At 44.9% G+C, this 24,000-nt stretch overlaps 6 protein-coding genes across 7 annotated transcripts; 3 read left to right on the forward strand and 3 right to left on the reverse strand.

The window, feature by feature from the left end:
• The first annotated feature begins 80 nt into the window (after positions 1-80).
• On the forward strand, positions 81-3,366 carry LOC110858537 (4-coumarate--CoA ligase 1). Its single transcript, XM_035858728.1, has 8 exons — positions 81-1,435; positions 1,513-1,736; positions 1,800-1,887; positions 1,956-2,043; positions 2,135-2,321; positions 2,410-2,522; positions 2,582-2,615; positions 2,702-3,366. The coding sequence occupies exons 1-8, from the start codon at positions 1,204-1,206 to the stop codon at positions 2,987-2,989; spliced, it is 1,254 nt and encodes a 417-aa protein (XP_035714621.1). The 5' UTR covers positions 81-1,203; the 3' UTR covers positions 2,990-3,366.
• Positions 3,367-3,461: 95 nt separating this feature from the next.
• On the forward strand, positions 3,462-6,434 carry LOC110858323 (probable 4-coumarate--CoA ligase 3). Of its 2 annotated transcripts, XM_022107053.2 has the most exons (9): positions 3,462-3,863; positions 3,937-4,090; positions 4,419-4,472; positions 4,560-4,813; positions 4,920-5,349; positions 5,431-5,728; positions 5,799-5,832; positions 5,902-6,193; positions 6,251-6,434. In XM_022107053.2, exons 1-8 carry the CDS (start codon positions 3,582-3,584, stop codon positions 6,175-6,177), a joined length of 1,782 nt encoding a protein of 593 aa, XP_021962745.1. In that variant the 5' UTR covers positions 3,462-3,581; the 3' UTR covers positions 6,178-6,193; positions 6,251-6,434. The 2 variants fall into 2 exon arrangements, with proteins under 2 accessions (XP_021962745.1, XP_021962744.1); XM_022107052.2 differs by having other exon boundaries at positions 5,902-6,434.
• A 227-nt stretch (positions 6,435-6,661) lies between these two features.
• On the forward strand, positions 6,662-13,193 carry LOC110858322 (protein pigeon). The gene is made up of 11 exons (XM_022107051.2): positions 6,662-7,938; positions 8,012-8,262; positions 10,235-10,556; positions 10,642-11,033; positions 11,139-11,309; positions 11,500-11,880; positions 11,940-12,121; positions 12,190-12,404; positions 12,495-12,707; positions 12,773-12,841; positions 12,902-13,193. Exons 1-11 carry the CDS (start codon positions 7,338-7,340, stop codon positions 12,994-12,996), a joined length of 2,892 nt encoding a protein of 963 aa, XP_021962743.1. The 5' UTR covers positions 6,662-7,337; the 3' UTR covers positions 12,997-13,193.
• Positions 13,119-23,954, reverse strand: LOC110858326 (armadillo repeat-containing protein 2). The gene is made up of 17 exons (XM_022107055.2): positions 23,499-23,954; positions 22,619-23,422; positions 20,152-22,546; positions 19,623-19,966; positions 16,935-17,234; positions 16,658-16,848; positions 16,472-16,574; positions 16,128-16,190; positions 15,946-16,055; positions 15,603-15,682; positions 15,392-15,517; positions 14,742-14,910; positions 14,400-14,501; positions 14,079-14,289; positions 13,892-13,999; positions 13,660-13,798; positions 13,119-13,586 (listed from the first exon to the last, which is right to left on the reverse strand). The coding sequence occupies exons 3-17, from the start codon at positions 20,496-20,498 to the stop codon at positions 13,268-13,270; spliced, it is 2,712 nt and encodes a 903-aa protein (XP_021962747.2). The 5' UTR covers positions 20,499-22,546; positions 22,619-23,422; positions 23,499-23,954; the 3' UTR covers positions 13,119-13,267.
• On the reverse strand, positions 22,095-22,541 carry LOC110858327 (uncharacterized N-acetyltransferase YhdJ). Its single transcript, XM_035858760.1, has one exon. The coding sequence runs from the start codon at positions 22,539-22,541 to the stop codon at positions 22,095-22,097; it is 447 nt and encodes a 148-aa protein (XP_035714653.1).
• LOC110858328 (uncharacterized N-acetyltransferase YhdJ) lies at positions 22,963-23,397 on the reverse strand. Its single transcript, XM_035858761.1, has one exon. It carries the CDS (start codon positions 23,395-23,397, stop codon positions 22,963-22,965), a length of 435 nt encoding a protein of 144 aa, XP_035714654.1.
• Positions 23,955-24,000: the final 46 nt, after the last annotated feature.

The following is a 24,000-nucleotide window of genomic DNA, read 5'->3' on the forward strand; positions in this document are numbered from 1 at the left end:
TAATTCATCATCCACTAACAAGCTCAAAGCTCAAATTGACATAAAACCGGTGCTATTAAAACTAAAGTAACGTTTGCATTTTAAGATTATCGTCAAAAGTATTTGACACTTTATCAATCTGTAAGGTTACGACAAATGGCCGAGTTACAAAACAAATTTCATTTTTAACAACCTAAAAACTGCTGGAAATTTGTAGAAATTTTACCGTTTAGGGAGACTATCGTTACCTTAAATATCAAGCAATCGTGGGTAATCGTACTTACCAATGTTGCTTGACTTTAATAACGAATTCGCTACTTACAATGCTAGCGTTCCTAAGATACCTAAAGTCAAGCAATCGTGCGTACTTACCACGATGCCACTAGGGAATTCGTTACTAAAGTCAAGCAATATTGCGTACTTACATCAAGCAACCTGCAATTTTTTAAGCTAAGAAATTACGCCAAGCACACCATTAATGATTTAATTAAGGGGTGAATTATATATCATATCAATGTTTATGTTAATAATAAATAATACCAAATATAAAATTTAATTAAGGATTCCAAACTTAAATTAGCACGGGAAAATGTCTGCATCTTTGTTCCGACCTTTTCATTCGTCGCTGCTGGCAAGTTCTTTCTGGAGGCGGGCGAGGAGTTTCAGTTCTTCAGCAGGACGACGAAATAGATCCGAACCAGACCGATACGTTATCGAAGGCCGGCCGCTGGATGCCGTTCGTGGTGTGGCCATTCAAGACTACATTTTCGAAAATCTCTCCAAATATGAGGACCGACCACTTTTTGTAACCGCATAAATTCCTTCATTCCCATTCCAATTGCTCTTACTGAAGCTTCTCTCTCTTTGTGTTTGACCCAGACGTGCGGACTGACTCAAAGGTCATACAATGGGAAGATGATGAATGACATGGCCCGCGGCTTCGGAGCAGCTTTGTTGCACCACGGGGTGAAAAAGGGCGACATCGTCTGCGTCCTCCTGCCAAACCTTCCAGAGTATCCCATCGTTATGCTGGGGATTTGGTTGGCTGGTGGAATCGTGTCCCCAGTGAGCTCCTCGTCCACGCCAGGTTTGACCTCGTGGCATCATGTACATGCAGTTTTGCCGCGTCAGTATCGCATCGGCCCATTTCATAGTTAACTTTGTGTGTTTGTAGATGAACTGACGCGACAGTGCAGCATCACGCAATCAAAAATAATCGTGACGATGCCCTTCTTCGTGAACTTGGTGAAGAGTGTGCTGCCCACGGTGCCCTCGTTGAAGTCCGTGATAGACGTCGACCCCTTCGAGGACACTGTGGCTCCAGATACGCACTCTTTTTTCGAAATGACAAAATCAAGTGCGGCTGGCGTCGAGTTTTTTACCTCGTCCAAAGTGGACACAAATAACGATATTGCGATCTTGCCATTTTCTTCAGGCACAACTGGAAAGCCGAAGGGTTAATTTCTTTGCAACGCATCTCACCCTCATTCGTATTGACGTGTAGTCGTGACATGTCGTGGTATGAATTTTCAGCCGTGATGCTGACCCACACCGGCTTGTGTTCCAACGCTCTGCAGTACCTCCAGCCTGGGATTGGACTTCGAGAAACGCCCGAGAGATATATCGGACTCCTGCCGTTTTATCATTGTTTTGGCTTCTGTGCTCTGGCCTTGATGCCGATGAGAACGGGCAGCCATGTTTGCACCCTCCCCAACTTTGATCCCCTCAGTTTCGTGGCAGCCATTAAAAATCACAAGGTAGCCGTCATTTCTCTCTTGACATCTCTGGCCTACTTAACTAAATAGCAGCCATGCCTTTAGCCCACGGTGCTTAACGTGGTCACCCCCCTGGTCCAGTTCATCGTCGCATTCCCAGAGTTGGGGAAAAAAGAGTTTGAATCTGTTCACAGTAAGTGAGGCAAAATGGGGGGAGGAGTTAATAAAGGATTGATCATTTCTTCTGTTGTTGGTGCACAGCGGTTGTGAGTGGAGCTGCTCCAGTAGGGCCGCTTCTCACCCAGGCGTTACTCAAGAAGGCCGACAATGACCTGTTCTTCCAGGAGGGGTTCGTCACTCCCAAACCAACTCTTGACAACAATTAGGTAGTTCAATTCGAATACAAAAAAAATAATGGAGAAAACGATGGATATTTTCAGCTACGGGATGACGGAGGCTACCTGCTTCACACACATTTCTCGTGAGCGGTGGAAGAACACAAAGTTGGGTTCCATAGGCTGCGTCATCCCGGGGACCAAGTGCAAAGTGGTCGACATCGACACTGGGGAAGCCCTTCCTCAGGGGAAGGCTGGGGAGTTGTGGATCAAGGGACCTCAACTTATGAAGGTACACAGCCTGCCTTGACTTGAGTGAAGCAGAAGCTTGTCATTGTGATGATGACCTTGCATTTACATATTTACATTTCGTGTGCAAGGGCTACTACAAAAATGAGACTGCGACCAGAGACACCATTACGCCTGACGGATGGCTAAAAACAGGCGACGTGGCCAAGTACGACGAAGACCTCTGCTTCTACATCGTGGACAGGTAGGTACACATGGATCCATACATCCGTCCGTTGACAACTAATCCATGGGTTTGTTTAGGATAAAAGAGCTCATCAAAGTGAAGGGGCTTCAGGTCGGCACAACTACGAATATGAATAGGCGTTTGTTGGGATTAATGGTCATTTCCCACTTTCACGGCGCATTCATTTGACGTTGCAGGTTTCGCCTTCGGAGTTGGAAGACTTGTTGAGGACGCATCCCGACATTGCGGACGTTGCCGTGGTGGGCGTGAACCACGAGAGATTTGGAGAGGCTCCGAGGGCGTACGTCGTCAAGAAAAACGACAGCCTCACTGCCACCAAGGTTCACGACTTTCTCGACAAGAAAGTCGCCCCACACAAGAAATTGGCTGGTGGGGTGGAGTTCATCGATGCTATTCCTCGAGCCCCGTCAGGGAAAATTTTGCGTAGGGTCCTCCTCGCCAACTACTTGAGTGGGAAACATTAGATAAAAATATCCTCTGCATAATCCACTTTTACGACTTTTACGAAACGAAATTATAAATATTTCTTGGGCCAAATGAGAAGATAAATCGTATCATTTATTACTAGAAATGGTTGATAAAATTCCTTCATTTTTGCATGATGAAGTATGTGGAGTGTCATACATAATTGTTTTGTATGGTTAAGGAATACGCACTCGAGGGATATGTATTGACTGACCATGACTATGTATGCATGCTGCTATGATGCTCATCCCAATGCATACACAAGAATTTGCAAGAGTGCATCAAAAATATGTATGGTGTCAAAGTCCAGCTTGTATAATAGGAGTTTTTTGGTGCAATAAATATATTTTGTGTTTATACATCTGCATACAACCATGCATGTGAGCGTCGAGGTGGACACAGGTCTCATCATAACCTTCACATGCTGAGTTGCTAGAAAGATGCACAACAACATGCATGTGTTATCACTTGAAAAGTATAATCAGTCACTGGCTAACAGCCAGCACAGACAGGTTTGTTTTCATCGCCTCAGTTGCCTATCAGTCGTCACTGTTATTCCCTGATAGCTCGTATTCATTCCTCGGTGTCAAAATGGTCCTCATAATCTTGGGAACAAACACTCCCAGAAACATTGTCCGTTCAGCGTTAAAGTGTAAAACTGACCTGCGTGGTTTGTCGAGACGGAGCCATGCAACCTCCAACGTTCCTTCGTCAGCTTCCTCGGTGGCCTTCAAGAAGAACAAGTGGATAAGACCAAGTGACACCAATCCGTGCGTGATATCCTCCGTTTTGGATATTGAGCCAACTTCCAGTGTCACCATCCCAGAGTTTTTGAGAAGTAATCTCCACAAGTGGGAAAATGCGCCTGCTTTCGTATGACAACCTAATGTTGCATAAGTCTGTTATTCTAATGTAGAAATTTTCGAAATAATGTGTCCACACGCAGGAATGCGCCGTGACTGGGAGAACGTATACACACGGCCAAGTTCACAGGAAAAGCCAGAGTTTCGCTGCAGCCTTGAAGCAACACGGACTTGGGCGGAGAGAAGCCGTCTGCATCTTGCTTCCCAACATTCCCGAGTATCCGATTGTGGCTCTAGGTATGGGTCCCCTCATTATTACAGTGACCCTCTGACCCTCGACCCCAGACTTTCCATCATGAAGTTGAGGATGACAAATTTGATAATCCCAGCTTATTGCAGATATGGATATGTATGTAGATGTGTATGTGCATACGTAGGTGGTTCGGCGTTATTTAAAGTATTATCCTCATGAAATTTTACCAGAAATGCGAAGGTTGAAAGCATTTGTACTGACAATAACAACTGTCAGTTTTTAGTCGAGTTTTATTGTACTCTAAACGACGCGAGAAAAATTAATTGTAAAAATATTGTATATATGGGTATTAAAGGAAAGAATATTTTTTAGGGATTTGGGACGCAGGATTGGTTGTTTCGCCAATAAATCCAGCTTATACAGTGGGTGAGTGCTTATCTGTCTATATAAATAAGTAGTATAAAAGACGGCAAGCGCTGCGAATCCTGACAAGCTTGGTAATGTTGAATGCAGCGGAAATAGGGAAGCAAGTGGCCGACTGCGGGGGAAAAGTGATGGTGACCATTGCTCAGCTCCTTCCAGCCGTGGAGAAAGTGCTGGAGGGGAGTCCCACGCTCAAAAGTGTGGTCGTGGTGGGCGAGGCTGGAGGTCACCACTCCTTCTTCGACATGCTCAATACGGACGTTTCCAGCGCCACATTCCTCCGCGGATCCGACATCAACACTCTGAGAGAAACCGCAGTCCTGCCCTATTCCAGCGGAACCACGGTGACTTCAATATTTAATACAAAACTATGCAACCTATTGCATAGTTTTGTCTAATATTGTCCTAATATTAATATCCTAATATTGAACCTGTGCCCCTAATCCGCAGGGAACGCCGAAGGGAGTGGAGTTGACGCACAGTACTTACACTACAAATCTAATGCAAATCACTCATCCCGGATATCGCCTCACCCAGTTTTTTGACGGAGGAAGCCCACAAGAACGACTGTTTGCCCTCCCCCCATTCTTCCACATCTACGGGTTGCAAGTCATCCTGGGCAGCACTTTGCACCAAGGCGGACACACTCTCTGCTTCCCCTCATTTGAGCCTGCATCCTTCATCAAGGGCATCAAACAACATCGGCCAACCGTCCTCCACCTGGTCACCCCACTCATCTCCTTCCTCTGCCAGTCCCCTGAGATCACTCCGGACGACTTGAAGCACACGAGGGGCACGGTTGCGGGTGCTGCTCCCATTGGGAAAACCCTCATCGAGCGCTTCATCACCAAGTTTGACCAGTACATGTTTTTCCAAGAAGGTGACTTGCGTTGATTTGTTTTCCTTCCCGTGCCCACTCACTCACAATCAGTTTCACATTTTCGTGTTTTTACATTTTCAGGTTTTGGAATGACGGAGCTGGGCGTGAGTCACTTGATTCCCCCAGAAATGAAAAACTCTCGAGCCGGCTCCTGCGGAATTCTGGTCACGGGAACAACCTCCAAGATTGTTGACAACGAGTTGGGGAGAGTTGTGGGTCCGCATCATCCGGGAGAAATATGCGTCCGAGGTCCACAGGCGATGAAAGGCTACTTCCAAAATGAAAAGGCCACTCTGGACACCATCGACTCGGAAGGGTTCATAAAAACTGGAGACATTGGATACTACGACGAGGAGGGATTTCTTTACATTGTTGACAGGTGGGAAACTATTTTTTTAATAGTTCTGTAGGCATCTGATGATAATTTATATGAATACATTGAGTTGCAGATTGAAGGAGCTCATCAAGGTGAAGGGTCTTCAGGTAAACTACGAATGGGCTTACTGATACACTCGTGAGCAATGGCATGAAGTCGTCGTCGCTATCTTTTAGGTCGCACCGGCAGAGCTGGAGAACGTGCTACGGCAACACCCAGATATTGCGGATGTTGCCGTGATTGGAGTTCCACATGAGCGATGGGGCGAAGTTCCGCGTGCTTATGTCGTCCCAAAGTCTAAGAGGTTGAGGGAATCCTCAGTGAACTCATTTTTGAAAGACAAAGTCGCCGAGCATAAAAGACTTGTCGGCGGGGTCGAATTTATTGATGTGATCCCGAAAGCGGCGTCGGGAAAAATATTGCGAAGAGTTCTCAAGAGCAGGTTCGAGTGACGAAAATGCCCATCAGGTATTTGTGTCGTTGTAAATAGTATCATTTTTACTATTGCAAGAACTGTTTTGACAGGTGGGGTCAGTGTTTTAGTTCTGTTCGTATTTTATTGTCGTCCTTTGTCTTGAAATAATCAGCCAGTTTCGCCACTCGGTGAGTGTGCTCAATGACGCCATAAGAACAGCGGCACTGAACCCACATTTTCCAGCACTGCACTAAATAAATATGACTTACTCATTACCAATGTCAACCAATATTAAATTATTCTGTTGAAATGTGATATGATTACGTTCGCGATAACAATCGTGACAGCCATGCAAATGGATCTCATCGATAAGAAGGACAGCCTTGCATTGCATAATTAAACATGTGTGCAGCACTACATTTGTGACTTGAGTCGGTGTAAATGTTTATTGCATATTAAGTTTCAGACTTGGCAGGAAGCATCACGTATGCATGCACGTTCACGTTCACTCCAGAAACTGCTGGAATCTAATAGAAACGAACTTGTTTTATAATTTTATAACTCATTTAAACGCGATTTTATGCGGTGTCAGGCTCATATTACGAATATTACAATCATAAGCACACGTTTTGCAGTCTCATGCAATTGGTGTAACTATAACCCGTTTGTGCTCATGTTTAGCTAGCTGTTGAAGAGTCCAATTGAAGTGAGAAGTATTGCGTGGCTTATTATTCTGTTAAAGTGCATCGGCAGAGAAGATTTTCAAGGGTGGACCCGATAAAAGAGAGGAGAAAAGCTTGTTCATGTGGAGAAGGGTTGAAAACCGGGTAGCATCTTCTCTCTCCTCCCACAAAGATGATGTTGAGCAACGAGAACTCGCTTTCCCCATTTCACCAGCCTCGTAGTCGGCCTGTGTAGTTGAGGAGAGATTCTTCAGGAAAATCAATAAACAGCCTCCGGAAAGGTGACAATCTTCTGCCCAGTGTTATTTTACTAGTGGAGCCCGGTGCTGGGCTGTCTAATTGCATATCGAATGCACCACTTCTCAAAATAATAATCTCAACCACTCGCCATATTTATACTGGACACTCCCACTCTTTCGACGTGAGCACTTGAAATTCTGCCAGCCAATTCATTCCGGGGTGCGTTCACTTTCATCTGTGCCACAGATGAAACTGATGAAGTTGTGTTATCATAATGGTTCGCATAATTGGGCACACGGACCGAGGACTTCTCCACACAAATCCCAGCAGCAGCAGCAACAGCAGAGGAGGAATCCACTTCACTCTGACAGAGTTCCAAGACAAGAGGAACGCTGTTCGGGTGGAAAGGCAGTTCAATTTTGGCCCCTGCCCTCGGGCGGAGGAGGATGCGGCCCAAGAAGTCAAGGCAGAAGTCAGCCACGTCTCCCTCCAACCACTCAACGCTCAAAACTTTCGAGATGACCAGAGTTCAAAACAGAAGAGTTCCCCAATACGGGACGACCCCTTGTTTCTCATCGCACTGGTGTCCAGGATTAAGGCTGGGAGCCATCATGCCGATACGTACTCCGCATCCCTGTATTTAGTGAGAGCCTCGGAAGGGAACGTCAGTTCCGGGGTGGAGGTGGACGAGGTGCTGGCTCGAGTGGGGGTGGTTGAGGGGAGAGACTCAGAAGTGCGGGTCCACTTTCTCCCACAATGCGTCAAGGCGAGGCAGGGTGGCGAGGAGGTTGAGGTTGACACAACGGAAGAGGAAGAACAGGAAGCCACAAATTTCTCGTGCACGTCCAGACTTCTTGTCCTCAGTCTGGAGGAAAGTAAGCGTTCGAGGGATGGTGGTTAGGTTAATTAGATTAATATGCATATTAATATCTATGTATTGATGTGTAGGCATAATTCTCTATGATGTGGAATCCTCAATTAGCACTGGGAAATCAGCCCAGCTTCAAGTGGTGGGTTCGGAGATGGTGGCGAAACGCTTTTGGTGGGCTCAATGGTTACCTCTTCAGGAAGCCGTGGCCTTTGCTCACTTTCGCAAACCACGACAATCCAGTTTCGACGATGAGGAGGTTTCTGCTCAAGCTCCAAAGTGCTTCCTCTCCGTCGTGCAATTTCATAAAGATTTCCCCAGAGAGTCCGTCGTGAGTCAAATATTTGCACTCTGTTATTAGCTCGCCCTGCGTAGCACGGGAGCTATTGAATTCCTCTTGTCCGTCCGTCCGTCCGTCTGTATGTTAACGACCTTTTTGCATCAATTGATGCTAATTAAACAGCCCCTTGACCATTATTGGATACGTTAGGCGCACCATTGGTACTAAACAAACCGAATCAAATTTTTTAACAAGTTAATAGGACCATTGATATCTAACAATCGGGAACACAAAATGATGCGAAATAATTGGAGGCACGGACGCAAAACGCACCAATAATGCAGAATATCCGGGAGAAATGATCATACAATTTTGACATAAATTTTTCAAAATTTTCGTTGCTCGTTGGTAGGTAATTCTGCACCAGTGATGCACAATTTTTGGACTCTTCTCGATGCATAATAATTATTGATCTATTTTGTTTAATTTTTCTGCACCATTGGTGCAACATTGCATAAAAATTATTGATCCACTTTGTTGGATTTTTCTGCACCATTGGTGCATAATTGCAAAAAATTATGTATCTATTTTGTTGCATTTTTCTGCACCTTTGGAGCAAGTTATAACCAAATCATTATTACAGGGTGAGCTACTTCTAACGTTACTACGGTTTCTAACATTTGGTATCTAACATTTGGTAGCACAAATTGATGCGAAATAATTGGGGGACCCGATGTACAACGCACCAATAGTGCAGAATCTCCGGGAGAACAACTCATACAATTTTGACAAAAAGTTTCCAAAATTATGTGGCGCAGTTGGTCGCTAATGTTGCACAGGTGGTGCAACCTACTTCGGCCACTTCTCCTTTTTGTCCTTTATATTGCACCATTAGTGCATGCATATATCAAAATTTGGATCTATTTTGTCTTTTTTATTCGTTTTTTCTGCACCATTAATGCAAACTCTAATCAAAATCATGACACTTTGTGAATTATTAAATTGAATTTTAAATTATTAAACGCGAATATGCAAGTATATCGTTTGACTCATTCTGTCATACACTGTAAGAATAAATAACCCCACACGGAGTAAAATTCTATCCATGCCAGAGTTAATAGTGTATGCACTCTCTATGGTGTACGTGGGAGCTTAAAAGCAAAAGAGTTACGCATTTTACTCCGGTTGAATACAGCGTTACTCCCAGCGGAGTAACGCTTCCAGCCAGGGCACTGCGCATTGGTAACCCTCATAGGGGTACTGCTTACTCGGTACCGGGGTCTTTCTGTGAGAGCGGTATATGCAAATAATTTGAAATCTACTTAATTGTCCTTACATAATTTCAATACAAGATTTTATTAATTAATTATCAATTTTAAAATTTCATCCCCCCCCCTTTCGATGGCTCTAGTAATTCGTCATCTGCAATATGGTGATCTGAAAATAAGACGGAAAATTCGAATCAAATTTATGAGAATACAATTTATTGTATGATTTGAAAGAATTTCTTAATTATTTATTTACCCTCGATTTTTTACGTATTCCTGTAATCCAAATTGCTGTAGAAGTCCTTGCACTACTTGTGTTGCAATTTTCAAGTGGGGGTGGTTAGAATTAAACGGGGGTCAGAAAATAAATAAAATTCCACTGCCAAAATTACACTCGCAGCGTATGCGGAAGGCGGTTGAGTGGGAACTGAGCTACTTTGTGGCTTCAGCCAATCTCCCCGCCCAACTCGATAACTCTGCCACGGGTAAGATATGCATTGCCAACTCTTTCTGGGGTAAACGCAAGTAAAGTGGCCTAAACAGAGTAAAGTTTGGGCAAACTCGGTGAAGGGTTGGTCACTTTACCCTGTGTAGATTTATCAATACCCCGTACAGTGTATGCAGGCAAGTAACTCAGCGCTAAGTTAGACACATTTCTAAGAGTGTAGTATTACAAGGCGAGCTACTTCCAACGTTACTACGGTTTACTAACTCTTCACCAATTTGCATAATGGTTTTAAATATCTTATAATTAGCTGAACATGCCTTTGTCGGATGCTTCCATGTCGTCAGGTCATTCAAGGTCAGGAGAGGGCGTGACCTCACCATCACCTTCTTTAAAGCTGGCTTACGATCCCACCGTTCTCACGTCTTCCTCTGTTCAGCTGAAACTTCTCGCTCACTTGTCCGGGGCCGCTTATCTTTTTCGCCTGTGCCCCACGTCCACCCCGAAATATTCCGTGAGCATGTTGCATCATAATAAAACGCTGGACGTCGACGTGAGTGTGGAGACAATTCAAGGAGGCGATGAACCTTGCGACACTCAGCTTCACCTGGACGTTGGTTTGTACTCGAAAGGTAAGAATCGAGTGGGCGGACATTGTTGTCTCGATGGCGTGGTAGTCACTGGTAGTGATGGTTGCCTTCTGCTTTCTCTGCACAGATCAGTATCTCGTGGTTGTGGGGTGGCCTTATTTTGTCCACTTTCTCGACGTTGGCTCCAGTCACGAGCCCAGCCATCACTTGGACTTTTCGTGGGACATGTTGGGACTGAGGACGACGAATCCGAGCCCCCCCTTCCTCTGCCTGTTCAACGTCCTCAATGCTGACAACGGCAAGAGTGCTGCTGCTCAATGTGATGAGAAGACAGATCTGAGCCCCAAGTTCTCAACGACGACCAACCTCGTGTTTCAAGACTTGGCTCACACCCCCGTCGAACTCACCTCGTCCTTACTCCTGCCCCTCATGGAGAAACGGAAAACGGACACCCAGTTCAAACTGGCCGTGTTACACCATTTCCTTGTGCACGTGGGAGACATCAACGTTGCCAAAAGGGTATGCACTCCTCGAATCCCCATTTATACCCGCTTTCATGCTTTGAATACTTTTGAGGTTATTCCGTGTAAAAAATTGAGGATAATTGAGGTAATATGCGTGCAGATTATTTATGACGAGGGCAAGATGTTGGGGAATCTCGGTCTGAAGCAGATTTATCAAGAATTTCTGATTGGTCATGCTCATCTCCAGGCAAAGAAGCAAATTTTGCCCAACATGGACTCATTTCTTTACTTGATCCCATACTCCGCCGACCCGGAATCAAACAGCTCAATTGTAAGCTCTATATAGCTAAATTCAAAACGCTGCTTCCGATATTATCCAACCATTTAGTCAGCAAACGCGCCACACGTCATGTACCCCATCCTACAATGGTAAAATATCATTGTGGGGCACGTGACTTGTGGCGAGTTCGCGGACCAAGCGGTTGGAGAGTATTATGTACGAGTTATGCATATCTATCTAGACGACACCATCCTTGAGGATTACGACGCAAGGGTCGAAAGATGTGTCGATCATGCTGCTGTCCCCGAGCCAGAGGGTGTTCCCTCATAATGTGACCGACTGCTGGACTTGTTTGTGGCAACTGAACCGCAACTACTCGCGGAGCAAGAGGTTCAACCACAAGGACATTTCAGAAAAGTTGATCTTGTCGCTCCAGTGTTACAAGCCGGAAGCATTGTCCAGAGCCAGCACTCCTGGTCCAATGTCTCCCTCCTCCCCAATGATCTGCACTTCTCTTGGCGACATTGTCGGAATGTTTGGACGACGGGCGACTGAACTCCAACTGCCTTTTGTCGAGCAAGAATCCTGCACTGCGAACAAGCAAGAGTACATTTTCTCCATTGTAAGAACACCAACTCCTCGCTTACAAACCCTACTTTACAACTTTGAACTCTTTCACAGAATCTGCGTGAAATAAGCATGCATCTCTTAAAGGAGAGGAAAGAGTGGCCTCTCCATGGCCACACGGTCGCAGGAAAGTATGTGTGCGCTTTGGGCGACACGGCGCGACTGCTTTGTCACCTCCTCTGCCTCACGGCCCACTTGCAACCCACCAAGAACAGGGACAAAGGTTTCAAGCTCATGTATGCACACACCGTTCCCTTCTTTGTGATGATGACTTGGAAATTTTTGTGACTCTTGGAAACTACAGAGACGCGTTGGAATGGGATGTGCGGCTCAAACTCTTCATGTTGATGGAACACTACACGTTGGCATTGAGTACGCTGGCCTGTCCCCTCCCGCAAGGCTTCACCCCCTTCTTCGCATATTTGGGATACCGAGTCTTCAAGTTTGACCAGTTCTTGTGGCATGTCAGAGCCGGCACGTTCGATCTCCAGATCGACCTCGTCAAAACCATCATGACAGGTTCATTTAAACCATTGAAGCTTATTTGCATGTACGCGTATTTGCATACCTACACGGGGTGCATAATGCTTGGCGCGATTGCATCTCTAGACATTAAGGAGGACAAGGAGGAGAACGTGACACGGAAGCTGCAACTCCTTTCACTCCTGCCAAAGACCAGAGCAAGCCGCATACTGAATGCTTGGCCCCACAAAATGTCCGTCTCTCTCAGAGCTCGTCAACATGCCAGCGATCTGCTGAGCGGATCTGTTTCACAAAACAGGAAACGGATGATGACCTTGGCTGGAGATAAAAAGAAGAAAGGTATGGCCACAAATCTATAAGGCGTTTGTCAGTTCTGCCGCAGTTGTGAAAATGTTCTTGTTCAGGTGACGTGTCAGTGACGAAAGAAAAGCTGAATCCATTGGACACATTTTTTCAGCTACTAACTGCCAAAGGTAACACATTTTTTGTATCCTTTTGTGGCATTGGCACTTACCTTTCTGTTTACCACACAGCAAACTCGTCGGAAATTGACCTGGGCCTGTTGACCGAAGCAACGCTGGTGTCAATGGAAGGGAGCGATCACCATCAGAGCGTCAGTGCGGAGTAGCCCTCCAACCCTCTCAAGCCAATCATCGTCGTCGTCTTAACTAATTAATTATTATTACTCATCAAATATATGCAAATTAGTTACTGCTACGAATAATGTACTACCCACCAGAAAACAATATATACTCCTTGAACTCATGTAGTCATTTTAATGCTGCGACAGTCAAACGTGATCAATTATAACTTTTGTTACAAAAATATTATCTTGTTGCTGAGATTTTTAAAGTCCGTCTTCTCGCGTCGTGGTGAAATATGTATGAAACTAGAGCAGGCTATAATTTATCTACGATATCTTTGGCTACCAGCATGAAATCCTCCCTGATTAACTGGAATGTGGAGTAGCAGGTACAGCTCACAGAGTCCCCGTGGTCATTATCACATTCTGTTGCAGACATCGCCTCATTCCGACTCTTCTGCACTTTCCCCAACTTGTCGACTAGAATATTTTTTATTTGCATGCGTTGACTCGGAGATATGCACTCGGCCAAGTCGAACCCCTGGTTTTCATGCGAGATCAACAAGTTCCAGATGACTTGGCAAGTTATTAGGGAGACCATCATGTCCTCAATTCTGTCCAACACGCGCGTCACTCTGAAATGAAATGAGAGAATTACCGAGACGTGAGATAATGGAAGCAGCGGTCTTTTTCGTGCCACCCATTTACCGGTCAAGTCCCCCGTGCAGGAGGAACTGGGCCTTCACTCGCTCCTCAATCACGACGTTGATGAGAACTCCGCAGGTTGCACAGAGGAGTTCCACCGAGGCTTGGGCCTCATCCAAACTCAGTAAAATATTCTCCATGTCTGGAACAATGAGTTGTAGCCATGCATTATCGCACTATTCACCAGTGCCCATAAAACTAAACTACGTATTATATATAAATATGTATTAAATACATTCGGCGGCCATCAGCCGGACATCAGCATTGCGGGTCAAGTTTCCCAAGACTTTCACCGTTTCCTCCCTCACCTCCAACCCCTGAGACCCCAAATTCTGAAACAGGTCTGCAAATAAAATTCCTTTTGTAAATCCTCACACACGGTGGCAAAAAAACGAGTAGTTAATTTAAGCGCTTCACTGTACATTCGGCTGTTTTCATCGTGCCGCTGTCCAGCTCGGTGTAGTTGATGTAAAAGCTGGTGTTGTTGAGGGCGCACATCACACAAAGTACCAGTTCCTGAGAGGACCTCCCGTTTTGCAGAGTATCAAACAACGCGTTGGACAGGGACGGGTCGTCGCAGATTTCAGAACCCACGAACGGATTCAGAATCCAGTTGGCCATGACACGCGTTGTCTGTGAGTACAGGAAATACTTAATGAGCAGAAGGGGCAACCTCCAAGGGTACGAAATAAATGGGTCAACAGCGTGCAATCGGCTGAAATCTCAGCTGAAGCATGGCTCACCTTGATCAAAATGTCGACGGAGGGTGGACTGTTTGGTGATTTGTCGAGATAGTGCAACATCACTTTTAAAATGGAAGGGAACGAGTCTGGCTCCTCGAAAAGCTGGACAAAGGAGAGGAGAGAAAAATTACTATTGACTCGCGAAACAAAGTTATTTGCCAACGTGGTCTTTGTTGGTAATGTTGGGCAGTATTTATTCCCTTTGTCGAGTCAGCTCGGAAGAAGGGAAGGAAAGATTGATTACAAAAACGGTGCGAGGCCGGAACATCGCCAACTTTGCTCCATTGTCCTCCAGGATTGTGTAAGTAAGGAGTGATGTTATTAGCTAAATTGTGTACTCACGTTCACTCGCATGTCGTCCGCATTGGCCAAGAGATTCCCAAGACAGTACATCGTCCTCACCATGACATCGTCCTTGTCGTACCACTGTTTGAACAGGCGAACCACGGTGGGGCAGAATCCCTCATTGTTGTACATTACTTGACAGCACACCCCATCCATGGACACCACGCTGTCCCCCCACCATGTAAAACAAAACAAATGCTGTAAAAAAGGGTGTGAAAAGGATATGAAAACTGGCAGGCTGAAAGGAACGGCTAACGTCCAAGCAGCCAGTCATGGGTGTGAGGCTTAAGCCAGACACGCGGATAATAATGGGCACAATCAATTCAATCCGCACGACGGTACCCGCTGTTCCGACGAGCTTCCTCGCTTTGCTATTACTCAAAATGCTACGAAAACAATCAGTCTGGACCCACACTGGCAACGTAATCAAAGGAAAGAGGCGTCAAAACGTTAGTTCGCAGTTTAGCAGACTGATGGAGAAATTGCTTATTGGGCTGCTGTTATTATGATGATGACAACTGAATTGTGCAAGGATAATCAGGGTTGCGCAATAGTAAATTTGTCTCCCAAGGGGTGACCTTTGTCATTACGCTGCACCACTACAGGTAAAGCAGTAAGTAAAATAGTCGTGATATGCACAAACTCACCTCAGAATCCTGACGATGTTTGTGAGGACATCGATGTCCCCCAAGGCCCATGGCAGCGTGGTGCAGAGCTCATCCATAAGTCCGCTCTGCACCACCGCGATGAGGGCTCGACTCTCCCCAACGACACTAGTGAGAAACAATCAGGAGTGAAACACGAGCAGACTTTGGACGACCTTTCTTATTCGAGTAAAATAATAATTATTGGAAATACTTTCGAAGGATGGACGTCAATTGGAATGTTCCGTTGAAAATCCCTTCGGGCACTCGACCTCCCTCCTGACACAGCTCGATCTACGTATATACACAGAGCAAATAAAACTAATGACGGCGATAGGGAGAGAGAGAGCAGTAATGGAGCACATTTTCTAAATTAGCATGAGAAAGTTGGCCAAGTCAACAAGAAACAGGCTGAGACCGAAAGGAAAGGGGAGAGCGGAACAGCAATTAACTTGGATCAGGAGAACGCAGAGAGGATTATTGGAAATCATTGGGAACATGGTGAAAAAGTCCTTGAAGAGAAATTGATAAGAAAAGCAGAAAGAAATTATGCTTACCTCACAATTCAGAATTTTGAGATGCAATGCCATAATCGGAATTAGGTCCAGGTCAATTACTCGATTTAGCACCGAGTTGTCGCCACAAAGAAATTTTAGAGTTCCGTATCCTGAATGAGAAAAGGCATGAAGTTGTGTAATAAATTAGCATAGACAAAAATTTCTGAAAAAAAATTCAATACCGTATATCATAGACTCAGTCTGGGTTTTTGGACAAATTTGGCTAAACGACTTCATTAAAACGTCTGAAATTGATTGGATTTGATAAATATTTATTAGAAATACGAGTGAGGATCAGGCTGTGTCACCTATATATGAGAGAACTTTGACTTGAGCAAAAGGCCGGATCATGTAAAAAGAACCACGTACGGTTGCCTCGAGAAGTTACAATCGTTGCTTACCACTGTTACAGAGGCGACCGTACGTCGTTTCTTTTTAGATGATCCGGCCCTTTCCTCAAGTCAAAGTTATCTCATATATAGGTGACACAGCCTGATGAGGATGAAATGATGTATCGAAATGGTACCTAAATATTCCGTGTCCAGAATCACGTCTTTGTAGCCCTTGGATTTACTCGACTTGAAGACCATTTTGAACAAGGTGGTGAGATTGTTCCCAATGATGTTGCACTGCAAGAGGGACGCCCATCAATCAAGACAAGGTTTTACCTTGGGGCGAGTCACATGGGAATTAAGGAAGGAGAGTGGCTTACATGGAGCAGAACGAACGAAGACCAGAACAAAATGTTGTCATCGTTGGGATTTCTCTCTACCAATTTGAAGATGAGTTCCAACAACTGTTTCCTCAGTTTGGAAGTGAGGCCATCCTGGAAGCTGGAACCGGTTGACAGCGCCTGGCGAATTTTCTTCAGGATGGAAATGACCTCTGCTTTCGGAGGTTTATCTACGTTCCAGATAAGATAATTATGCCAATAAACACATAAAATCTATTCTTGGCCGGCTGGAAGCTAATTTATTCAGCAGGTTTACCTGATGTCACATACTCCTTGACAAAGGAGCTGAGGTAGTTGACGGCTAGTTCTAAATTATGGATGTGTTGACTCTGCTGCTGCTCCTCCTCCGGGTCGACAGGTCTCCCAGGCATGTCCACTCTCTTGTTGTGACCATTCTCAAGTCCAGGTCGGGACGACACAAATCTGCTGTCCCCTCCTCCTCCCTTGGCACCAGCTTCTCCGACCACATCACCCCGGCCCGAGTGTCGAGCCTTCTTGTTGGAAAAATGAGAAGTGGCATCAGCCTCGCAGTCCTCACAATCTTTGATCGTTTCACCTGGAGACACGACACGACAATAATTTATATTTACACAATTTACTCCCACCACTGATCCCCACCAGTGACGGACCATGCCCATCTTCAAGCAACTCATCCCGTGAGATATGAATTTGAACAAGTTCATCCGATAGCATGTCACAGACAGACGGACGGACACGACATGTCCTGGCTCGGGCTAAGAACAAGTGATACAGCGGCATTTGGAGAGATAAGAAAATTACGTATGGAGATGGTTACCTAAGGGAGATATGTAACTGGTCAATACTCACCAGCCTGGCAATTAATAAAACTCATAAAAGTAAAGTGGTTTTCCACATCGCCGTCCTCATTACTCGTCCTTCTCATATACGTACTTCCATACAAGGATGGAGCATCGATGGAGTGACAAAAGTAGTATACGCAGCCGGACGATGCTTATTGGTATTATTGCTACTTGTGATTCCCAAATGGGGAGGAAGGACTGGTGGGTGTCACTCAGACATGAAAAGCTTATTGATTTGCAATGACTCTCAAAGTGCAAGCCTTGTTTGGCGTACGTACATAGAACTGCATTTTCCCCATCTTTAGACGTGGCCATAAAAGTGCTCGAGCATGGAGGCAGGAGAAACTGAAAGTGCAGTGAAGGAGTGGAGTGGAGTCTACGTACGTATAAATACATGCACCGAGTAATTTGGCCCATCCGATTAGTGCAAAAATGTGAACTCTGTCTCGGAGAAAGTGTCACGCATCGCAATATTTTATTGAACTCTTCTCTTTTTGCTAAATTGAAGGGCTATTGCTTTTATTGCCGACGTGGCTTCCAACCATCGTCCCACCACACACAATCATCCGGTACGGACGGACGATTATTCTGCTATTGACTAAACTATTGACGATTTCCGAGTATTGGAGGATTTTTGGATAAATCGGACAAGAGAAATACGCTTCAGCCGCTTCGTTGCTCGGAAGCAGACCCAAAAATAATGAATAATTAGATGAATGGAATCGACCAAATAGTGTTTAACTATTTAGGCAAGGAAGGCCACATATATGTACAAAAGCGAACGAGGTCTCAACTTTCTCTGCCTGGCTGCCTGCCTGTATCCATGTCAAGTTTCGCGAGTTTGCTCTCTTTCTGCCACCAAATCTGCCAATTACTTATTATTTCCCGTAGGTATGTTCTCCTATCGAGTTGGCTGGTTGGTTGGGTCATGAGCTATATATCCAGATTAAAAACATTGCCCTCATCCAGTCTGGTTCAAGTGCCGGGGGATTGGAACTTAGTACCTGGGAAACGTCACCCAAAAGTTCCGATCCCCTGGACATTTTAGTTATGCAAGTTACAGGGAAACGGAACCCACTTGTCGCAGGATTTAGCGGGCTTCGATTCCCCGGTACCCTCTTACGCAAAAGTTACGATTCCCCGGAACCCAACATTTTTCTTTAATTTTCCATAAATTGGATATATTTCCAAGAAAAAATTTTATTGTCTCAAATTAACCTCCCACCAATGAAGAACATTCGATAAAAAAATTAGAATTTTTTATAGTGGCGTTTTTCCTAAAATCGCAAATATTTGACAAATTTTAGGAGCGGCAAGTCCAAAAAGGTACGGGGAATCGTCACCCAGCAATTATTTTCAAGGAAAAATACAATTATTTTACAGTTATTGTTACAATTATTACGCTATAATTGTGTTACAATTATTTTTTTCTCAAAATAATTGTATTTTTCCTTGAAAATAATTGCTGGGTGACGATTCCCCGTACCTTTTTGGACTTGCCGCTCCTAAAATTTGTCAAATATTTGCGATTTTAGGAAAAACGCCACTATAAAAAATTCTAATTTTTTTATCGAATGTTCTTCATTGGTGGGAGGTTAATTTGAGACAATAAAATTTTTTCTTGGAAATATATCCAATTTATGGAAAATTAAAGAAAAATGTTGGGTTCCGGGGAATCGTAACTTTTGCGTAAGAGGGTACCGGGGAATCGAAGCCCGCTAAATCCTGCGACAAGTGGGTTCCGTTTCCCTGTAACTTGCATAACTAAAATGTCCAGGGGATCGGAACTTTTGGGTGACGTTTCCCAGGTACTAAGTTCCAATCCCCCGGCACTTGAACCAGACTGTCATCACGAATTCAAAACTATGGCGTCTAAGAAGATAAAATCAATAATACGGTGTATTTGTTTTTAGAAACCCACCACCACCACCACCACCACCAACATGTTATGAAAATTGAATCCGAATATTTAATGGAGGCCCAGTGAGCACAATGTGTGTACAAGCTCCGTGCATGACCTTGGTCGTTGCAAAATCCAGAGCACAATCACATTACTACGTTTCCCCTCAGCAAATGCATGACGAGGCGATAGAACAATAGAGAACATGAAATTAGGTCCTCACCATTTTGCAGTGAAAGTGACTTCATTTGGAGTCTCGTTTTTTCCACGTTTCCGACGCCCACAGACGATCTCCCATTGTTCAACCCGTCCCCACACACGAGGTCGTCAACCTCACCCTCCGCGATCCCAGCCAGAGACCCACTCAAGCTCCCCAAACTACTTTTTGGCTCTGGACCTCGGTCGATTCGTCCCCCAGAGGAAAATCTGCCCCCTCCTCCTCCCGAGGGACTGATGCTGCCAAAAGTATTGCTCAAAGTCGAACTAGTCGAGCTGCCACTGCTTGATGCGGACCAAGTGGTGGTCGATTCTTCGCTGTCTTCAATCGGAACAGAGAGTCGAGACAACCTGTGTGCGTATGAGTTTGTTTGTTAAAATTACTTGACCAACCGACCATTATGTAAGTCGAACCCCGTAATTTAACCAATTTCTCTCCGATAGCAATTTGTTGATAACAAAGGAGGAAAGTGAAACCCAACAAAAAAGTGTGGGTCCATGTAATGACCCGTTGTTTGGAGTAATGCGGTACTTACGTGATGGCACTGGGCGGGCGTTTCCGTGCCGAAACTCCCCACAAACTAGCACTGTTATCTCGTGGCGTGAAAGGTCGCTGAGTATTTACAGGTCTCACACCGACCTGACCTCCATAGCCGGCGGCCGGTCTCATGTGGACATCACTGTCGTCTCCGTCGTAGCCGTTGACGTCCTTGGCGAGGAGCGGGGACACGTCACCCACACCAACGTCGCGTGGGGCAGGCATCCTTCTCGAGTACTTGAGTTGAAGTCGCGTCTCCTGAATTATTTGAGAGCAGGGTTTGACATGGGAGGGGAGCTCGTAGAAGGGTCTGCTCCTCCCCGACCCACTCCCCTTCTTCTCCATCCAGATACTTAATTGGCAGGCAGACGACCACAACAAGTCCACTCGTATTCGCTGCAAGGCTGATTAAGATTCGTAGCAGCAGAAAACGTATGCACCTCCACCATTCGTCGCAGCGGAGCGTGTGTGGCGACGGAGAAAGGCTGCAACGGACTGACACGGTGGGCAGAAGAGAAGTCGCTTATAATGAGTAAATATGGATAAATTGTCCAAAGTTGACCGTGGTCTTCCTTCCTTCTGGAGAGGGCAGAAGAAGGAGCAAGAAAAGTCTGTCTTCGTGACGTTTCAAACTCTGTATTTACCCCGAATATATGTAGGCGCCTGTGTGCAGCTTGGCAACGTGTGGCCCAACAGATTTCATTGATTTGCCAGCATTCTGAACCATGCTGGGCCTGTCGCCCTTGCAGCATTACCGTCTTTCTTGCCTCCTTTATCCTCATTCCTCGCCCTCGTCTTGGAGGAGTCAGTCAGACTGTGGAGACTCGTACAAAATGGCTCATCAGGGCAACTGGAAAATGCAAGGAATGATTAGCGTAAATGGTTGGACAAAGGGTACAAGAAGCGTTTTTGTGCTCCAATCGTCTCCTGTCACGAATCATAAAATGACACGAATCCCGTTTCCAGCACCTGCACCCGCTTGATAACGCGAATGGAGGGAGGGAGAAAAATAAAAGAAGGCAAACTTCGAGCACATATTTACTTCAAAGGGAAGTGTGTAAACAATGGGAAGCAAAACTTTGTCCCATGCAAACCTAGGACGACGTCGAGTACGTAAGTAGCTCAATAAAGGGAGTTGTGAGGTGATTCCTCTTTCTTCGTCGTTCACAAGTTTCGCCCACGTCCTTTGTCAGCCCGGAGGAAGCCCGAGAAAAGAGTTACAATTACAACGGCATTTTTCTCCTTTTTTCTATCCACCATGTTACTTGCTTATTATTGGCTGATTGGGCATTGTGTGCCAATGATATTGATCAGTGGAGTGAAGTTGTGGTTATGCATGTGTTTACCAGACCCCAAGAATATGATGAAAATGATGTCTGACTAGCACAGCAGGAAACGTTACACGAGGTGAAAATACCGCATGAAGTAAGGAACCTGTCTTAATCCATGGAGTGAAATTTTACATATTTTTGACATTTAATGGAATGCGGAAAATGCGGAGGGTGAAGTTTCCTTACTTTCGACAACATGTAATTTCCATTTGAGAAGACATACATCATCTGCCAAAATAATTACTCCAATTTAGCGATGGGAAGGACGAGTTATGTACTGGAAGCTCAATCCGTTTTAAATAACTTCAGTTTACTTATCCTTGAGCCCAATACCGTAAACGGAGTTAGAACTCTCTACTTGCGCTTACAAAGTTTGAGAGATTGGTGTGAACTGTGATGTTTTCACAGAGTATAATTTGTAGTAAATAATAATTTGGGCCTAATTTTGTAGACCATGAGACCCCATTGGTCATTTCTCCATTGCACGTCTCAGTCTCTTGTCAAAATAAATGTCTAAGAAAATTACATACAGGTTTAGACGATAGCTTTGCGTTTTTGCTTGATTTTATTTGCTTTTGTTTGCTATTACTACGAGTAGTATCCACCAAAGTCACTGATCCTCTGTCAAAGATCTGTGAAAATGATGTTCGTCCAATTTGAATTTTTTATTCAAGTAGAGACGATGAGCATCGTTTCTTGTGTATCCAGAGTCCAGGGACACTCCCTCGCAGTCGAGTTCCTTGGCGATTTCTGCAGCACGGTCCAGCAGTGCCCCGCCGTAACCTTTGCCCCGAGTGGAAGGGAGCGTGCAAAAGTCGTCAATGTACATGGTTTTTCCTGACCAAAGAAAGTTGAGGACACGAAAACCGAGAATGGCACACACGCCGAGAGCGTCTTGGCGGATGTAGAGGAGTCGGTAGCCTTCTTCTTTTTGCTGTTGCGTCACACGGTCCACGAATGTGGATTCCACGACGTGCGGACGTAGAACTTGGATCACTGGCCGACAGGTTGCAATTTCCTCGTGCGTTTTTGCTTCCATAATTTTCACGGATGACATTTTGGCTAATGATACAAATTGCAAAGAGTGATGCAAACACGTTTCAAAATATGATAGGTAAAATGTACAATGTTCACCTTTCAATTCAGTTGATGAAATGTGCATATCAAGAGAAAATGTGGCCCGCAGAAAAATATTTACCAGTTTGCGACTGGTGCTTCAGTGCATGTCTCACATCATTGGTTCAAGTTGTGTGGTGTCATTATCATTATTTGCAACATGCTGATAGTGCAATAAATCCAATCATATTTTTAATCAAAGTCTGAATCTGTCGGTTTTCAACTTGGTCAAACCCAGTAGGTGCGAATAGTTCTGACGTCGTGGGTTACGTATATATGGATGCAACAATAGCATTGTCAACATATTTTCCTGTCACGTTCATTTATTTGAAATCAAGCAATATTAGAAAAGTAGACAGGCATTACTTCAAGTTTCTGTGAAAATGGTGGCTGGCGAGTTGGAATTTTTTGTTCAGGTAGAGACGATGAGCATCGTTTCTTGTGTACCCAGAGTCCAGGGACACTCCCTCGCAGTCGAGTTCCTTGGCGATTTCTGCAGCACGGTCCAGCAGTGCCCCGCCGTAACCTTTGCCCCGAGTGGAAGGGAGCGTGCAAAAGTCGTCAATGTACATGGTTTTTCCTGACCAAAGAAAGTTGAGGACACGAAAACCGAGAATGGCACACACGCCGAGATCATCTTGGCGAATGTAGAGGAGTCGGTAGCCTTCCTCCTTTTGCTGCTGCGTCACACGGTCCACGAGCGTCGACTCCACGACGTGCGGCCGTAGAACTTGGATCACTGGCCAACATGCCGCGATTTCCTGTGGAGAAGTTGCCTCGTCAATCTTGACCGACATTTTCACTCCTCCCTCTCTCGATTGCCTGACATTTACATATCGTATCATATAAATAAACCCATCAATTGAAAGAGTTACAAAATGATGAATGCGATTCTCACCTGAGTCAAGGTTTATTGAGGTTTTTGAGATTTATTTGTGCCCTGGTGGAGTAAATATGCAGTATCTTTTGCAAACACAATTTTCGCAACCAGGAGAAGATTGGAGTCGTAACAGTGCTGCTGAGCAATGAAGAGTGCTATATATCTATAGATATGGTTGACCTTCACCCAAATGAATAGACTACACATTTACATACTGGAAAGCACTGCTGAACGTGCGATTAGTTTGACAGCGTTATCGTCATCAGGACGATTCTCGGTTTAATTGCGCCCATTTTGCACAATATGCCAGATTTAAGAAACACATTGCAAATATTTACTATGGTTTATTGATACCTGCATGCAGCAATGAAACTTCCATTATGTAAGTATATATCTATGCAAATGAGACTATGCATTGCATGGATTTGGAAGAAATTACACAACAGACACAGCACTCAGGTTGTTTGGGTTTTGAAATACTAATAATAACTTTTAAATAGGTACATATTTCCGGGTTTAC

Source organism: Folsomia candida, unplaced genomic scaffold, assembly GCF_002217175.1.
Source record: "Folsomia candida strain VU population unplaced genomic scaffold, ASM221717v1 Fcan01_Sc021, whole genome shotgun sequence".
Lineage (NCBI taxonomy): Eukaryota > Metazoa > Arthropoda > Collembola > Entomobryomorpha > Isotomidae > Folsomia > Folsomia candida.